The 19821-nt window shown below is 40.7% G+C and overlaps 1 protein-coding gene across 7 annotated transcripts in view; it reads right to left on the minus strand.

Annotated features, from left to right (window-relative positions):
• gtdc1 (glycosyltransferase-like domain containing 1) overlaps positions 1–19821 on the minus strand; it is a 354569-nt gene that overhangs the window by 264938 nt on the left and 69810 nt on the right. For all 7 annotated transcript variants that reach the window (XM_055638677.1, XM_055638672.1, XM_055638676.1 and 4 more), the window contains exon 2: positions 1567–1776. In XM_055638677.1, the coding sequence (XP_055494652.1) occupies positions 1567–1745 (179 nt within the window). In that variant the 5' untranslated portion in view covers positions 1746–1776. The remainder of the gene's footprint in view (positions 1–1566; positions 1777–19821) is intronic.

Raw genomic sequence — 19821 nt, forward strand, 5'->3', positions numbered from 1 at the left:
CTTTATCAAAACAGAACACTGGGAGTATCTCCTTGTTCTGCATAATCCAAAAACTGCTTCTTTTTTTAAAGAAATCTCAACAGGATTAGGTGGAGAAAATATCAAATGAGACAAGGCTGTAATTTACTAAGAAAGGAAACATCCTCAACCAATAGTGCCCTTGCACCTTACCACAGCAGGGAGTTTAAGAAAGAGATCGATTGCTTTGGTGAATGGTAAAGAAGGCAAATTTAAGGAATTAAATTTCTGACATATTAATTGAACAAAATTACAGGAAACAAAAATAAACTTGCTTGATACAAACTATTTTGTTCAACGCCGTTAACATAGACTTGATCTATTTGCTCTTACTACATCTGCAAAATTATTTCTATTGCTTGACGTGTTCAATTTAATTTTCAAATTGTTAATGTTGTTTGGCACGAAATAGCATTCAGCAATCTCACTGAAACCCAGCACAATTCTGCCTTCACAATACTCGCCGGACAAACTTAAAACAAGAATAGGACTCGAACGTTGCTTTTTAAGAAGAATGGTGATTCTCAGAAGCTACATCTGGTTAACTTAAAGTTAAATTAGCTCCAGGTGGAGGTCAATAATGAACTACTGAAATAGGGCAGCACTCGTTGTAGCTCAAAAGAACAAATCCCACCACGAATATAGATTTTTTAAAAATATCATAGTTAACATGGACAGCTAAAATTTGATGCCATTATGCATCAACTTTAAAGTTTATGTGATTGAATTATTGGAATTTCAGTCCACGTGTTAGCAATCTTGAAACAGCGTGATGGCTAAGGTAGTGATGCGCGATTACATTCACAACAAACCCAACAATCATAATAGTGGTGATTAAGGTGTAGTTTTTTTTAAAATTGTTTTTAATTGATCATGGGGAAATAGCACTATTAATGTACGTCAGAAGGAAATATTTTCTCAGTATCTTTGTTCTTTTTGTTTTACCGCAAAGTGTTTTCCATTTAAGCAATAGATTCTGATTACATCATCACGTGAAGAGAAAATCCCTCAGCCCTGCAGCATTTGGGAGCCAAATTAACAACAAATGATGGTCATTAACCCAGGGGTCTTCAAGAATCTTGTCATTTCAATTGCATATATTATTTCAGCTTTCTGACAAGGTCAGACTGAATATTCACACCGAATATGTTCCCATATGATGTCATCAGCACACCCTCTGTAACTGGTTTGTAAATTGAAAAATAAAGTATCCAGAGTAAACAGCATAAAAGTGCTTAGAATTTAATGGAGATAGTTTTCAACTGAGCAGTTTTAGAATAGGTATGAAATACATTAATTCCATAATGTGCCTTTCTATGTCAGAAACATAATAGAAATAAACAGCTTCCTACATGGAGATATTTGAATATCTTTGTGGCGCACGTGCGAGAGAAAGTGCCAGGTGTGTGTCAAAAACTGTTAGAGTTAACAATTATGTTGATACGAATGGATGGGTTAATGATATAGAAGGAATTACTTGGTTATTCCACATAATAACCACCTACGAGGTAATGAGGGTTATTGCAGCCCTTACCTTTGTTCACATACCTGTAATTTTCACTGGGTGGTATTGTCTGCATGAAATAGAGAGCTGCAGTACGGGATCTCCAATGCCATTTTTTCGCTGCTAAGGTAAAGACGGAACATTCCTCAATCTCCTCCTGAAGTAGGTCAAGCAGCTGCTTGTGGGATCCCCCATAAAAGGCTTCAATCATTAGGACACTCATAATGACGCTGGTATACTCACACTACAATTGCCTATGAGTAAACAAAAAAAAATTTAAGTTAGCGGTTATTGCAAGCGAGAGGGAAGTGTTCATTTTAAAACAAGCTGGACTGAAAATTGTTATTTTTCATGCAACCAAACGAAGCAAGGACACGTTTTGGAAAGCATATTGCAAAATGAGCTGCAGAACACCAGATCTGAAACATAGAAACATAGACATACAACATAGAAAATAGGTGTAGTAGGCGGCCATTTGGCCCTTCGAGCCAGCACCACCATTCAATATGATCATGGCTGATTATCCAAAATCAGTACCCCGTTCCTGCTTTCTCCCCATATCCCTTGATTCCGTTAGCCCTAAGAGCTATATCTATATCTGAAGAAGGGTCCCGACCCAAAGCGTTACTTATCCATGTTCTCCACACACGCTGATTCACTCCAGCGCTTTGATTACTAAATGCCCTTCCCTGTCAAACTGCTTTATTTATCAATGTGTAATATTCCAATCGATTTAACCCAAAATCAGTTCATCCTTTGGTGCAACATGTGCCATAGTCATTCCTTAGTTTTATTTTTTAAAAGCCAGAATCCACTAAAAATGCACTAAAATGCACAAAGAAAGTTGTTCAAGTCCAGAAGTTCTATGCTCAACAAACTCTTTGGTCCATCGAGAAACAGTTTATCCTTATCCAATTTGAGATTTGAAATAGAAAAATTCACACGTGGTTAAAGTGCACATTGTCAGATTTTAATAAAGGCCATTTTTACACTTTTTGGTGTCACCATGTAGAAATTACAGCAGTGTTTATACATAGTTCCCCATTTCAGGGCACCATAATGTTTGGGACACAGCAATGTCATCTAAATGAAAGTAGTCATGTTTAGTATTTTGTTGCATATCCTTTGCATGCAATGACTGCTTGAAGTCTGTGATTCATGGCCATCACCAGTTGCTGGGTGTCTTCTCTGGTGATGTTCTGCCAGGCCTGTATTACAGCCATCTTTAGCTTATACTTGTTTTGGCCGGGCTAGTCCCCTTCAGTTTTCATTTCAGCATATAAAGCGCATGCTCAATTAGGTTCTGATCGGGTGATTGACTTGGCCACTCAAGAATTTACCATTTTTTTAGCTTTGAAAAGATCCTTTGTTACATTAGCAGTATGTTTGGGATCATTGTCTTGCTGTAGAATGAACCGCCGGCCAATGAGTTTTCAGGCATTTGTTTAAACTTGAGCAGATAGGATGTGTCTATACACTTCAGAATTATTATGCTCCGACCATCAGCAGTTGTATCATCAATGAAGATAAGTGAGCCAGTACCTTCAGCAGCCATACATGCCCAGGCCATAACACCCCCACCACCGTGTTTAACAGATGAGGTTGTATGCTTTGGATCTTGGGCAGTTCCTTCTCTCCTCCATACTTTGCTCTTGCCATCACTTTGATATGTTAATCTTCGTCTCATCTGCCCACAAGACCTTTTCTCCAGAACTGTGGTTGCTTTTTTAAGTACTTCTTGGCAAACTGTAACCTGGCCATCCTATTTTTGCAGCTAACCATTGGTTTGCATCTTGCAGTGTAGCCTCTGTATTTCTGTTCATGAAGCCTTCTGCGGACAAATCCACATCCGACTCCTGAAGAGTGTTTCTGATCTGTCGGACAGGTGTTTGGCGATTTTTCTTTATTATAGTGAATTCTTCTGTCATCAGCTGCGGAGGTCTTCCTTGGCCTGCCAGTCCCTTTGCGATTAGTAAGCTCACTAGTGCTCTCTTTCTTCTTAATGATGTTCCAAACAGTTTATTTTGATAAGCCTAAGGTTTGGCTGATGTCTCTTAACAGTTTTATTCTTGTTTCTCAGTCTCATAATGGCTTATTTGACTTTCATTGGCACAACTTTGGTCCTGATGCGGATTTCCAAAGGTGATGGAAAGACTGGGGGAAAGAGAGCTGAGAGCTCTCTCATATCTGCATTAGGGAGGCATTTAAACACACCTGAGCAATTACAACCACCTATGCAGCCTTGTGTCCCAAACATTAAGGTGCCCTGAAATGGGGGGGGACTATGTATAAACACAGCTGTATTTCCACATGGTGAAACCAAAATGTATAAAAATGGTCTTTAATAAAATCTGCAATGTGCACTTTAACCACATGTGATTTTTTTTCTATTACAAATCTCAAATCGTGGAGTACAGAAACAAATAAATAAATGATGGGTCTTTGTCCCAAACATTATGGAGCGCATTGTGTATTGTTTCCACTACTGGACTGAAGAGCTGTGCAATTATTTAAGTGGTCTTCAGTATCATGTATAGCTGTAAACCTGAATTATGCAATGGTGTGCATTGACACATGGTGTTTCAGCACAGGTGCTTGCTTATTCCAAATTCAAACTTCCTGGTTGTGTCTGGGTCTGAAGGTAAAACAAATAAAACAGGTAGGTGCCAACTTAAAAATGACAACCACTGCTATGTGATGCAAAACATAACCTCTTCATACTATCAAAATGGCACTTTTGCTAAGCAGTGTTAAGTACTTAATAGCTTTGCCCTTTCTGGCTACCTTGTCTCAGTGTCTCTCCCCAACCCTTTTTATGTGCATTTGCAAAGATGAAAGTGTGTGTGGGCGCGCGGGCAAGCATACACACACACACATATATTTTTATGTTAAATATACATTTCCAAATAGATTTAAAATATTATTTTGTTGTAAAAATGATTTATACCCCAACATAAAACAATAATGCCATGGCCCATTACTTTAAATGCAATAGTTCCACAGCAATGTATTATTAGATTACATCCTGTCTCACCTCATAAAGAACAATAATGAACTTGCAGGTGTGTATGACGATAAGCAATGCACCTAAGGATTACTTTAGTCATTGAATTCACTTGATACAGCATTTAAATTAATCATGCTATAATATTAAAGATCCCATTGTACCCCACAGATGGTTTACTGCACTGAATTTCATGATTCAGGTAAAGGTTGTGCAATTATATGTATCAGTCACCATCATTTTATAGAATCTTAAAATGCATTGTGTTACACTGAAATTGTATTTTCAAAGAAGCAACATTTAACAACACGGCTGACTTATATTTGCAAATGCTTATGTAGATTGTGTCCATTCTGAAATATGATCTGTATAAAATTAGAAAAAGATAACATCTCTTTAATAATGATCATCTTTAAATTCATCATTGCCTCAATAATACCAATTCTAACTGTATAATAAATCACAGATTTTTAAATGATTTATGTCTTCCCGCCAGTCTATCTATTCAAATATTAAACATCCGAAAATATTTTATTTTCGCCTCAGTTCAGAAATCTCTCTTAATTCGATGTCCAATTTTGTGTTGCTTTGAAAAAAATAAAATAACAGAACCTGAAAATGACTGGTGACAATGTATCAGGGCAAATAAAATGAGTGCATTCACAGAGTACCATTGAACCAAGCGCTTTTACGTTAGTGTTAAAGGAAACAGAGAAATGGAGTGTAAATACTCTGTCCTCGTTTGTTGTAACAGGTATGAGAGAGGATGATTCTTCCCATCTCAATCCTACATTTTGCTGTGCTCAGTGTCGTTAAGCCAGCCGCAAAACAACACAGGTAAAAAATACATAGTGATGGATACTTTAGTTGATGAGAAAAAGGATGTCTGGTAGCTAAATGCTGGCCAGCCACCCACCCACCCATCTGGAAATCGCACAATTACATACCTTTCTATTAGTGTCACCAGGATGACCGGATGTTGTCTGAATATGTGTGCACGTTATTACACTGTGCAAACTCTTAGAAATTTGCTTTAAAGTTTGGCCTTTTCATCCTGTTTTAATAAAATGCCTATCACGAGAAATCAATTACAATAGTTAAATCAGCCCTTCATGTTTATGACATGGATTCATGTGATATTATTCTCTTCAAAACTGCTTGGTTCTGTCAGTGAAACAATTCTGCAATGAAGTATCATTATTGCCTCGGGCAGAAATATCTTAAAACCAAAGCACATGATTTTGCATACCTAAGGATTTACATAGGCAATGCAAGATGTATGGCCACTGAGAGATTCTTGTCCTTTGATCCTCTAGCAAGCTCATTACTTGCTGTTTGTGACTCGATCCCTATCATTGAGGTGATCAAATTAAAGTGCTATTCAACTCATCCCTGTTTATTACGCAAATTGGAGTACCTACAGCAATTATCAAAATGCTTTCATGTTCCCATGACAGTTCCTTTATTTCCATCCATGTACTATGCAAGGAAAATCTAATCATTATTAACTGATACCAACATGAACTATTTATATTGACCCTTTAAACATAGAAGGAAATATTGCAAAGCGCTTCAGACAATTGCCACCAGACAAAATACCACACTGAGCCGTGTCGGGAGATATTAGGATCTGTGACAAAAAATTTGATCAAAGAGATAAGTTTTAAGGAGCATCATGAAAGAGGAGGAAAGCAGATGGATGGGGAGGTAAAAGAAGAAGATGCAAACACATGGCACTAAATCAGCAAAAAGCACAGGTAGCAAAGGGGGGGGGGGGGGGGGGGGGGGACAAAATAAATCAGGTGGAGCCCATGGTGGAGGAACATAATGTGGAGAGGTGTAGGGTGCAAGAGGTTAAAGCGATACAGAGGCAAAAAGCATGGATGAGAAGTTTAAAATTAAAGTGATGCCTACTCAGTATAGGCCGGAAGCTGAAGTTTGTGTCGGAAAATACATTTATTTTATTGGCTGGTGATTCAAATTGGGTCACACAACTGATTTCCATTTGACTTTTAGTACACTTCAATAACTTCTTTCACAAGTGGACAAAAGCAATAATGTTATTACATTTATTGCCTTACTTGTTACCACATTTGCCCACTCAAACCTACACTGACCCTCAAGGAAAGGTAAATACATTTACAATACAATACAATTTATTTGTCGTTTGGACCCCGTTGAGGTCCAAACGAAATGTTGTTTCTGCAGTCATACATACAAAACGAAAAAAACCCAAGACACAACACAATTTACACAAGCATCCTTCACAGCGCATCTTCTCCTCGCTGTGAAGGAAGGCAAAAAAAATATATCTCTCCCCTGCACTCCCCTCTCCCCCCCATGTCAGAGTCAAAGACAGTCAAAGCCCCCAGCGGGCGATGTTAAATGTCCTGCAGCCATTAAAGCCACGCCGGGTGATGCAAGGCCAAGCACCGGGTCTTGGTGTTGGAGCTCCGGCGGGCTCTTGGTGTTGGAGCCCCCGGCGGGCGCTCACAAAGTCCCACGGCAATTCCAAGCCGCACGGGGCAGGGATGCAAGGCCCCGCTCCAGGTAATCTTCAACCCCGCAACTCGGGCGGGAGAAGTCGCCGTTGCGGAAGCCCCGAAAAGCGGTCTCCAACCAGGGACCCGCGGGCTCCCCGTATTTCCGTCCACAGACCTGCGGTAGGAGCTTCCGAAACTCCGGGGGTCGGGCCACAGCAGCGCTCCACCACAGCTCCACCCGCTCCGGACTCGGCCAGCTCCGTGAAGGTGAGTCGTCCGCAGCTCCGCGACTGGAGCCCCAGGTCGTTCCTGCTGGAGGCCGCTCCACGTAGCAGCCCCAACGACAATGGAGACCCGACAAAGAAAAGGTCGGGTCTCCCGTGCAGGGGAAAGAATTTAGAGTTTCCCCCACCCCCCACACACATACCCCGACAAAAAATAATTAAAAACTACATTTAAACGAAACAGAAAATAGTAAAAAAACAGACGGACTGCAGAGGCCGCTGCTGACGAGAGTCGCGCCGCCCACCGATCAAAGGAACAAAGGGAATATAAAAGCCAAATAGTGCAGATGTCAGAAATCTGAAATAAAAATAGGATGTGAGAAATGTTCAGCAAGTTAGAGAGCTTCTATGGAGACAGAAACAGTGTTAACATTTCAGGTTAATGTTCTCTCATTTGATTTGAGAGAAATTAGAACTGAAACAAGTTGCAGAAAAAGCAGTAGGGTGATAAGAACAAAAGGTAAAGTCTATGATGGGTTTGGGAAAGGAGATGGTGATATTGGCAGAAAGATTTCAAAGGGCAATGAATAACAAAATATGTTTCCATGCTGTATGACTCAAAGCAGCTCCTAGCTTCACACCTTCACAGAATGGCACAGTGGTAGACTTGCTGCCTTACAGCTTTTGCAGCGCCGAAGTCCCAGGTTCGATCCCAACTACGGATGCTGTCTGTACGGAGTTTGTACTTTCTCCCCGTGAACTGCGTGGGTTTTCTCTGAGATCTTTGGTTTCCTCCCATTCCAAAGGCGTACCAGTATGTAGGTTAGTTGGTTCGGTGTATGTATAAATAGTCTATAGTGTGCGTAGGATTGTATTAATGTGTGGTGATCGCTGGTCCGCATGGAATCGGTGACGCCAAGGGCCAGTTTCCACGCTGTATCTCAAAATAAAAAGTGACCTGCATGTCCTGTTCATACCAGGAGGGCATGCTCCTGGAGGATCAGATGATCCGAGAGGCTTATAAGAAGAGTCAGCAAGGAGGTGGCCACAACGATCTTCTCCATGACTGAGAGTCTCCATACGATACAGCAACTGCAAAAGAAATCTCAGTGTCTTATGTCAGTGACCTTTCTACATGGAGAGTGGAGATCCTTTACGTGGAGGATTGAATTTATTTAGCAACATGACACACATCAGTGATATAGAGATGTTGTTATAAGTCAATTAAATAACAGGTCCGGGGATTCATCATGTCTTATAATCAGCGTAGGTGGATGTACAAACTATGGTGTGAGGGAATTTTACACATTATCTGGACTTCCCCAAATGACTATGTCACTTGCTTCCCTTTAGACAGTCCCTTGGGTTTGATGATGAATTGCTTTCACAGAATGCATAATGACTGTAAACAGTATCTTCTAATGTGGAATGGCTGTCGCACACAAGTTACCACATGGACTTGACACACATTAATGCAATCACAAGGAGGTCCAAGATGACTGGAGACTAGGTTATCAGATTCAGATTACACTCTCAGAAGATTTGCCAAACTCAATCCACATGTACTCGCCCAATACTCATCCAAAGATATTTTGATGTTATTTTTCCTTGCCCTACTTCATTAATCTTTGCTTTCCCTTCCTCCCCATGACACCCTTCACCTCCCATTCCACTCCGAATCCCATCATTTCCTGCTCTGTTGCTTCCATCTGTGGCTTCACCCCAGTTACTTACTCTTGCCTGATGTAAACCCAGCCACACCATCATTCCAGGGCCATTTCAGGGAAAGGGCTGACTACTATAGTTTGGAGATTCAGGGCCAGCCTAATGAACACATTATCTCTGACCACTATTTCAGGAAAGGCCGTTGTCCTACTGCATACCAATCTACTGGCTTTTTCAGTGGAACAGTCTAGTTTATGTTGGTCCAATAACCAGCATATTCCCTCATTAATTACAATGCCAGAGATGGTGCAAGCTCATGTTTTACCCAGAAATAATTGTGGATCAAGGCAGCAGTATATATTAAAAAAAAGCAAGCCTTCTCCGTAATGCAATCAATGTTACCAAAGAGCGTATCAGGCTACTCAATCAGTTCCTGAGAACTCTGCAATTTATTTTCTTTTTTTTAAGGAATGTAACTCTTAGCTCAGCTGAGACTATGCTTTCACTGTTAGAGCTGTGTGTTCCAACTTTTATCACTATTTGCTGAAATGACAATGGGGGAAAAATAACATATCATATGGTTGATACGAGGATATCATGCACTGACATGGCTTATGCATTGAGTGACTGATCCAAGTTCACAATTGCTGTGATTTCACCTAGAAATGTTTGTGAGCACAATTTACTCCCAATAAAATAGAATGTTGTGCAATTAACATCTGAACGGGACTATTCTAAATTATAATCGTTCAATAAAATAATGTGATTTTAAACATGCAGGTTTTAGCTCAATCATTGATAGATTCAAAGAACACATTTCCTCAGTCCATAATTGTAAAACTAAATGTTACTATAGAAATGAAATAAATAACTGTTAAATGAATGTATATACAATAGGAGATATCCATCGAGACATGACAATTGCCATAGTGGCCCTGTAGGTGAAGGTCCAGATAGCCTTATAAATCTGCAACTTTAAAGGTTGAAACTGGACAAATGACAGCCTTGGGATAGAAGGTCTCAGGGTGAAGAATTTCAAACAATTTTAGAGGTTAATTTATAATATCAATATTTCCATAACGCAGATACACGAGCTATGTAGTAAACAAACCGAACATATTAATGAAAAAATAGAGGAATTGAGAGTTGTTATATTGAATTGCGGAAAGACACAAATATGATTATATTGCATTTAAAAGTTCAGAGTTCTTTTTATATACATAAATACCCAGAATCAATGATCTAGGGAAAAAAATCAATTTAAATATTATCTTGTTATTTGGTGAAAGAGGTATGTATACAGATTCTGTGAGTTGATTAGTCATTCCTACAGATGGGGGAAAATGAACCCTTACTCTGGTTACAAAGTCTAATTACTTTCAATATGAGCATTGAATATACTTTCATATATCTCCCCATGACCTCTAACACCTGTTCCTATTTAATTATGCCTCAAAATTCTGGTAATCCATGTAAACAATTAAGTGACTTCTGAAGTGTAACTGATGGACAAGGGTAGTATTATGAGACTTGTAAAACTGAAATTGTTGATGAAAAGGGGTAAAGGACCTCATGAGTAAACAAAATGTGTAGGAAGGATCTGCACATGCTGGTTTATACCGAATAGATATTCATAAAATGCTGGCGTAAAGGGCCTATCCCACGAGCATGCGACTCCATGCGGCAAGCGCGACTTAACGTGGTCGCTTGAGCCGTACGACCTTGTGGGGCCAGTCCTACTTTGATCGCTGGAGCCGTATGGAGTTGTGCGGAGCTGGTCCCGACATCGCGCGGGGCTCAGAAAAGCTGACCGTGTTCAAAAATTCCGCGTGGCAACGGCCTGCCGGCCCGCAGCCGCCTCAACGCCGTACGCACCGCCTCGACGGCCTCGCAGCATCTTGATGCCGAACGCACCGTCTTGACGCCGTACATCACGCGCAAACTTCCCGCAGACTTCGCTCGAACTTCACGTCACTCTCACGACCTCTGCTTCCGGTTTGGTCGCGATCGCCGCATGCAGACGCATGCTGGTGGGACAGGCCCTGTACGGGGATCACTCACCCTCCGCGCGGCCCCCGCTTCCGGTTTGGTCGCGCTTACCGCATGCAGGTCGCATGATCATGGGACAGGCCCTTAACTCAGCGAGTCACACAGCATCTCTGAAGAAAGGGTATAGGTGACGCCATGAAAGAGGTACAGAACAAATCAGAGTCGGACCTTTTCATACCTCTAATTTCCCTCGCCCCCTCACCCTCAGTTTGAAGAGGGTCTGAACCGAAGCATCACCCATTCCTTTTCTCTAGAGATGATGCCTAACCTGCTGATTTACTCCAGCATTTTACTTCTATATGAGCAGACATCCTAAATCGTGTTTCCTGTGCTGCAACCAATCCAATTTTATCTGGTTAGCTGCCTTCTACAAAACCACATATTTGAAGACACGATGATATAACGTACCAAAGCATTTTCAGTCATGGAGAAAATAAACACTATAGTACCATGTTGATAAACTTGCAGGATCAACAAATAATTGCCAAATGATTAGCAAATAAGTTGAACAACAAAAAAACAAATACAAAGTCATACATTTTATTGGGAAGAACATGGTGATCATTTATTACATGGCAGGTTCGAGTTTAGGGTGGAAAATGGAAAAGGGTATCTCATAGCACAAATACACCAATCATTAATGCCACACTACAAACTTCCAAAGCCATAAGTCTTTGCAAAGCAAACAAGCACGAGGGAGTATTTCTACAAAAATAGAATTTGAAAGTCGATAAATTGAAATAATCCTGTATTGAATCTTGCTTAGACTTCACATGGGGATTACCAAATTATATTAAGGTCATTGAGGCACTGGAGAGGGTGCAGGCAAGTTTTAGATTTGGGTTTAGATTTATTATTGTCAGATGTACAGAGGTACAATGAAAAGTTTTGTTTTGCATGCTTTCCAAAAAGACTAAATATACTTGTAGGTATGTTACAAAACCTACCTGAATCGCCATTGGGAATCTGCCCACAGCCAAGTCCGCGATTTTGGCGCTGTTTGGAGGGGGCGGGTTTAAAACGCGATTTTTACTAGGCTGTACTAATCGCAGATGTTCAGCCTAGTAAATCATTAACGAAAAATCGCTGCAAGACCCGGTCGCAAAAGGTATTATTAGTTTTATAGGCCTCGATAATATAGTTATAATAGTTTAAAATTACTCTCTGATTCCGCAACATCTCGCAGCCCCAGGGTTTTATAAAGCAAACAATTAAAGGTATGTACCTTATTTTTACATTAAATGGGGCATATATATAACCCTATATATCAAGTTATCTATAGCGAGTAGTTCATTTTGGACTTTTTATATCCCGCAGTATTTTTCTCGGCATTTGAGGGCACTAATCCAGCGCGCTGTCAACATTCTAAACCAGCGCGTTCACATGAACCCACTAGAAAGCCCATTTAAATGGGCATTTATTTACAGCAATTGAACACTAAATTCCTTCCATTTGGCCTATAAATTAATGTAAATTAGATATAAAAATCATGTTATATTGTGAATTATTTGTGAATAATCTTTGGACACTTAGGTTATTTAAAAATGTTAATCTTTCCTTAAGAAATGGGCCTTTGATTATCCAAGATCACAGCTTTTTTGTAATGTCCATTGAAAATCAATAGGGAACAAGATGCTAATTTCCGAGTATGAAAATGGCCATAACTTTTTTAATACTTGAGATATGAAAGTGAATTTGGTGTCAAATTAAACATTGTTATGCTTTATCTGATGGGATAAATTGCAGACTTGATTTTTAAAATCTCAAAATTTTGTAACATTGCTAATACTTGTCCACCACCGATTTTACGGCACCCTTGGTTCCAGAGCCTTTCTGGATTATTCGTTTTGCCGGACCAACAGTGGTCGCGTCCTCCAAGAGGAGTCCAACAAGATACCTGGCAGCAAACTAGCCTTCAGAAATCAGCTATGGTAACAGATCTGCCTGCTCCGGCCGGGTCGGAGTTCCAAAGCCCTGGCTGAAGGGGGCAAGTTCGACCCGTGCGGAAATCCCAGTGAGGTAGAGATCGGCCAGGTGCCACATTTTTGAGGGGACTTCTGGGGGAGGGGGCGGGGAGTGGGTTTCAAGTGCACTCTCATAATTTTGTCTGGATTAAAGGAAGTACTGGACCACCAGTTGTCTGGTGGACTGAGATAAATCTACAATGCTCTGCTGAATAGAGCTGTCCCCAAACCAACGAAAATAGCAAGGAAAACAATGTGTAATCACATCAGGAAAGGAGGAACAGGTCACTTTCATCCTGAGAAAAGGTGGCAAAAAGGAGACTCAGAAGATGTCTTTAAAGTAATGAGAGCTTTTGATATAAATAATGTTTAATTTATGGAAAGAGTAAATTTAAAAGCCAAGGAAGACAAAAGTGCTAGAGAAACTCAGCGGGTACAGCAGCACCTATGGAGCGAAGGTAGAAGGGTCTGAAGAAGGGTTTAGGCCCAAAAAGTTGCCTATTTCCTTCGCTCCATAGATGCTGCCGCGCCGGCTGAGTTTCTCCAGCACTTTTGTCTACATTCGATTTTCCAGCATCTGCAGTTCCTTCTTGAAAATTTAAAAGCCATCTTTACAAGAGTCACCAAGAATCATCACAGGGTGTTCAGAAGAAAGACCATCATTGAAAGGTTGGAGAGATTGCAGAACTTGCTCCAACTGGAGGAGGGCAAGACAAACGGCATAGATACACTTAAAGGGAGGATCAATAAGCATATGAGTGTAAAGGCAATAGATACAGAGAGATTCAGATGAAGAAAGAAGGGGAGAAACTCATGTCAGCATTAATGCCAGTTATAGACTGGCCAAACAGTACAAGTACTTAAATAAAAAAAATTACAGAATGGCCTGGACATTGATGATAGTCCTCAGAACTTCAAAATGAAACCACTTCGGGAGGGAAAATTACTTTAGACACAATGAACCATCTATTACTGAAGGAAGTCACAGTGGATAAATTAAACATTGACTGCTATTTCCCCACATACAATTAAGAATATTTTCCATTAGTTGCATAAAAGATAATGGAATAAAACAATGTGAGAATATTCTCTTTGTTATTTTAATTGTGAAATTCTGCCACTGTGGACTAATCATAAGTAAAAAAGGAAGCTCAAAGTGCTGGAGTAACTTAGGGGGTCAGGCAGCATCTCCGGATAAAGTGGATAAGCAATGTTTCAGGTCAGGACCCTTGGTATGCATTTGCGGTGATGAATACGAGAGGAATGTACAAACTGATGTTGCTATTAGGGGACCCGTCCCATAAAGTCACCTATCCATTTCTCCAAAGATGCTGCCCGTTATCTGCTTGTGTCTTTTTTTTTTTTATGAACCAGCATCTGCAGTTCCATGTTTCTACATATATAAAAGCAATCTAAATTACAGAGAGATGTTTCAGGGGCACTGCAAAGAGGGAACTAAATCTGGCACAAAGCAATACACATGGCAATATCACTTGTTTAAATACTTCTCTCTGACAGTGGGAGGTGATTGATGGCATTCATGGAAATGTATGATGGCTACATCAGTCTGTACGTTCCTCTCGTGTTCAGCACTGCAATTGCATACCAAGGTGAGAGCATCTTATAATGCAAATCATGAAAAACATTATATTCTTAGCAGGAAAGAAAAATGAGAGGAAACTCAGAATTGGACATGTTTATGTTCATTCATAACAAAAGAAATGATGCCTTAATTCTCTGATAAGGAAAGCCTACACACAATGAATAAGGCCTACAGTTAAGGCCAAGATCATCAGTAAACTGCACGGTTACATAGAAACATAGAAAATAGGTGCAGGAGTAGGCCATTCAGCCCTTCGAGCCTGCACCGCCATTCAATATGATCATTGCTGATCATCCAACTTAGTATCCCATCCCTGCCTTCTCTCCATACCCCCTGATCCCTTTAGCCACAAGGGCCACATCTAACTCCCTCTTAAATATAGCCAATGAACTGGCCGCAACTACCTTCTGTGGCAAAGAATTCCACAGATTCACCACTCTCTGTGTAAAAAATGATTTTCTCATCTTGGTCCTAAAAGACTTTGCTCTTATCCTTAAACTGTGACCCCTAGTTCTGGACTTACCCAACATCGGGAATAATCTTCCTGCATCTAGCCTGTCCAACCCCTTAAGAATTTTGTAAGTTTCTATAAGATCCCCCCTCAATCTTCTAAAATCTAGCGAGTACAAGCCGAGTCTATCCAGTCTTTCTTCATATGAAAGTCCTGCCATCCCAGGAATCAGTCTGGTGAACCTTCTCTGTACTCCTTCTATGGCAAGAATGTATTTGCTCAGATTAGGAGACCAAAATTGTACGCAATACTCTAGGTGTGGTCTCACCAAGACCCTGTACAACTGCAGTAGAACTGTTGCTTTTCTTTAAAGGTGCAACATCAATATAATAACTATCACTTTTCAAGGAGCTTGGTCCCTTTGAGACAACATTTCACCATGTCCACACATTACAAACCAACTCAACTATATTTTAAATACTATCTTCTTACGGGCCTTCTGGTCAAACACATCCTTGTATAAACATACTGTGATAAGATAGAAGAGATTAGCAAATGTCAACAGTAAAGAAGTCAAATTTGTAGTTGGCAACACCTTGAGAAGTACCTGAGAGCAACCAACAAATATTATCAATGACAAACAAAGTTTAATCTATTAGTTAAAAAGAGTAGAAGATATTAAGATCGCTCTTAAATAATACTCAATGGTTGTCTCAAAATATGATTTAGGCATTTATGATTTAATCAATCTACGTTCTGTATAAACTTAATTCCGGCATGTGTGCGACATCTTGTCGTAATAAAATGTCACACTACTATTTTTTATTCAAAAAAAACAAATTGCTGGAGGAACTCAGCAGGTCAGGCAGCATCTGAGAAGGGAATGGACAGTTGATGATTCAGGTCAGGACCGTTCTTCAAACTGATTGTAGATGGGAGAAGAAAACTGGAAAAGGGAGGTTGAGGTGGGGCAAAGCCTGACAAATAAACTGGGTGGATACAGGTGAAAAGGAGGGGGGAGGGGTTGATTGGAAGTCTGATGGACGAAGCGACAAAGGCTAGCGGTGAAAGGAGACACAACACGATGGGGCAGCGGTAGAGTTGCTGCCTTACAGTGCCAGAGATCTGGATTAGTTCCTGACTATGGGTGTTGTCTGTATGGAGTTTGTACATTCTCCCCGTAACCTGCGTGAGTTTTCTCCGAGATCTCCGGATTACTCACACACTCCAAATACTGACTTGGTATAATTATACATTTTCCCTAGTGTGTACAGGATAGCATTAGTCTGCGGTGATCGCTGGTTGCCGCGGTCTCAAGGGCCGAAGGGCCTGTCTCCACGTTGTTGTTCTAAACTAAACAAGAAAGTCGGATAAGGAAAGAGGTGTGATATGGAAAGCCAGAGGGAGGGATATGGGTGGAGTGGGGCAAGGGTGGAGAGGAACGAGGGTGGATTAAAACGGAACTGTAGGACTTGGGGATGGGAGATATGCGTATGGAAAATGGTGGGAAAAATGTGTGTGCAACTAGCTTGAGACGAAGGGATATCCCTTGGAATTGGAGAAGTCAATGTTCATATTGATGGGTATACAATTCTCATTGATCCTATATCATATGAGACATCAACTTACATACATTTTTTAAAAACCTAAATAGCTCAAATGTTTTTAAAAGTAAAGGAAACCGAGGAAACCTTACTTAGGCATAGTGTGGATGTATTTGTGGCTCGCCTTAACTTAATCACAAATCATGAAATAAACAGTCAGCACTGATGGAGGTAGACACAGCATTGTGGCACAGCTAATGCAGCCAACCAAGATTTATTAACAGCCATTCTGATACAACCCTCCAAGAGTACAGGGGGAGAAAAAAGCCATTCAGCCCATTGAGCACGTTTCCTTTTTTGTGACCCTGTAACCGACACACATCAATTTTCCCTCCATGCAACTCAAGCAAAATTCCAGAACATTAAACTAATCTTACAGTTATTCATAACTCTGACCTTGTTGCATTCTGCAGATAAGAGGATTGATCTTCAAACACAATGACAAATAGTTTAGCATTGTTTTAAAAAAAAAACACCAATTTTCAGATTTACTGCTAAACTGGATGGATTTAATCCAGACCGCTACTGCGATGGTACATTGCTTCAGCCTTAACATAATCATCAGTTAACTTCTTTGTTGGAGAACCAAGCAAGGAAAAAATAGAGCAAATGCAATAATATCAACTGTCTAAAAGATCTAAGCTTTTATGGATCTGGGCACATAAGACGTTGGAAAAAAATACTCTAGAAATTCAATGGAAAGTTTACAGACTTAAACATAGTTTCTTTTTTCTTATAAAGCAATTTTCCTCTCCATGAACTCAAGGAAATTAAGTGAGAGCTATGAACTGTACAGATTTATTTCCATATCGCACTGGATCCTGTAGTGCTGGAGAAACTCAGCGGGTACAGCAACATCTATGGAGCGAAGTCTGAAGAAGGGTTTCGGCCCGAAACGTTGCCTATTTCCTTCGCTCCATAGATGCTGCTGTACCCGCTGAGTTTCTCCAGCACTTTTGTCGACCTTCGATTTTCCAGCATCTGCAGTTCCTTCTTAAACATTCTACCTATAGTGTCCGGGGTTGTGTGGTTGTTAACACTTTTGTGATTTGATTGTGATTTCATTGCTTTCCTTGGGGCATTGAGGCAATCGTTTGAGGGAGAGCAGGCAGTTGGTATCCAGTCATGGACCACTTTTGCACAACCGTGTCTTCACAAGGCAAGCTGCAATATTAAAGGAGCTATTGGACGAGACAACTAGTTGTTATGTTCAGCACCTGGATCCTCCTGTAGGCTTTTAACGTTTTCTATTCTTTCTCTCTCTTTACTATACTTCCCTGCTCCTTCCCCCACCATCCATGACTGGATACCAACTGCCTGCTCTCCCTCAAACGATTGCCTCAATGCCCCAAGGAAAGCAATGAAATCACAATTCCAATTATGTTTGAGTCTGAAGAAGGGTTTCGGCCCGAAACGTTGCCTATTTCCTTCGCTCCATGGATGCTGCTTCGCCCGCTGAGTTTCTCCAACATTTTTGCCTACCTTCATAATTCCAATATTTTAGTTTAGTGTATTCACAATGTACCAAGGTACGGTGAAAAGCTTCTGTTGTGCGATATCCAGTCAGCAGAAAGACAATACATGATTACAATTAAGCCATTTACAGTGTTTAGATACATGATAAGGGAATAACGTATAATGCAAGGCAAAGCCAGCAAAGTCCGATCAAGGTTAGTCCAAAGGTCACCAATGAGGTGGATTGTAGTTCAGCACTGCTCCCCAGCTAAAACCACATCTAACCCACATCTGGCCTTTTCTTACTGTGATCAAACTATCTCTCGCTCACCCATGCAAATCTCCACAACAAGTAACCTACTCAACTTTCTCTTCCAGCTAAGCAGTGGGATGCATAAAGTTATGACCTTTGTGTGCACAAAATGTGCAAAGGCCTAATCTATAAACATATAACCATATAACAATTACAGCACGGAAACAGGCCATCTCGGCCCTACAAGTCCGTGCCGAACAACTTTTTTCCCTTAGTCCCACCTGCCTGCACTCGTACCATAACCCTCCATTCCCTTCTCATCCATATGCCTATCCAATTTATTTTTAAATGATACCAACGAACCTTCCGCCACCACTTCCACTGGCTACCACTCTCCACTGCCACATTCCATACCGCTACCACTCTCTGAGTAAAGAAGTTCCCCCTCATGTTACCCCTAAACTTCTGTCCCTTAATTCTGAAGTCATGTCCTCTTGTTTGAATCTTCCCTATTCTCAAAGGGGAAAACTTGTCCACATCAACTCTGTCTATCCCTCTCATCATTTTAAAGACCTCTATCAAGTCCCCCCTTAACCTTCTGCACTCCAGAATTGTGCGCTCTATTCTGCGCTCTATTGTGCAAGTAACATTTTCATTTTTGTACTCCGTGAGGCATAAAACCATAGAATCCTCATAATACATAGATTCACCAACAATTCCTGTTTAGCATCTAGAGGCTCTGTATTTGAACCTCCGCAGTTTTAATAGATAGAATCTTCTGACAGCGAGAATGTAGAGGCAGAATAGAACTGGACGATCACTATTTTGCTGATAAATTTGTGAGGATCCAGGTACTGAACAAGATAGCTAAGAAAAGACACAAAGTGCAGGAATAACTCAGAGGGTCAGGCAGCATCTCTGGAGAACAGGGATCGGCAATGCTTCTGTCAGGACCCTGTGCCTAGCCATGTGCTCCAGAGATGGACCCCTAAATTACTCCAACACTGTGTTCATGTCTGAAGAAGGGTCTCGACCGGAAACGTCACCTATTCCTTTTCTCCAGAGATGCTGTCTGACCCAATGAATTGCTCCAGCTTTTTTCTGTCTTCTGTTTAAACCAGCATCTGTAATTCCTTCCTATATACTGTGTTCATGTACCCATCCATGTATAAATAAAAAAGACAGTGCACCAACATTACCTCTGAATACATTTACCAATTCCATTCATCTGATTTCAATTCCTGATCATCAAAACCCACTTAGCTCAGGGACATCGCAATAGAAGGCCCATCATGCTGCTGCAAAAAATAGGACCTGCCCATGTAAATCTTAATAGCCCTGCTTGTTGTTACAGCAAGCTGTCAAAGTCCGGAAGTGGCGGCGCTGTGAAACGGCTGCGGCTCGCCTGCAGTCTGTCTGTTTTTACTTTTTTGTGTTGTTTTTTTTTTGTCTTGGTCAGTTAAACTTTTGATTATTAGGTTGTGTTATGTGTGGGGGGGGGGGGGTGAAACAGGGCATTCTGTCTCTCCCATCGGGGGAATGCG

Source organism: Leucoraja erinacea, chromosome 7 (genome assembly GCF_028641065.1).
Source record: "Leucoraja erinacea ecotype New England chromosome 7, Leri_hhj_1, whole genome shotgun sequence".
NCBI lineage: Eukaryota > Metazoa > Chordata > Chondrichthyes > Rajiformes > Rajidae > Leucoraja > Leucoraja erinaceus.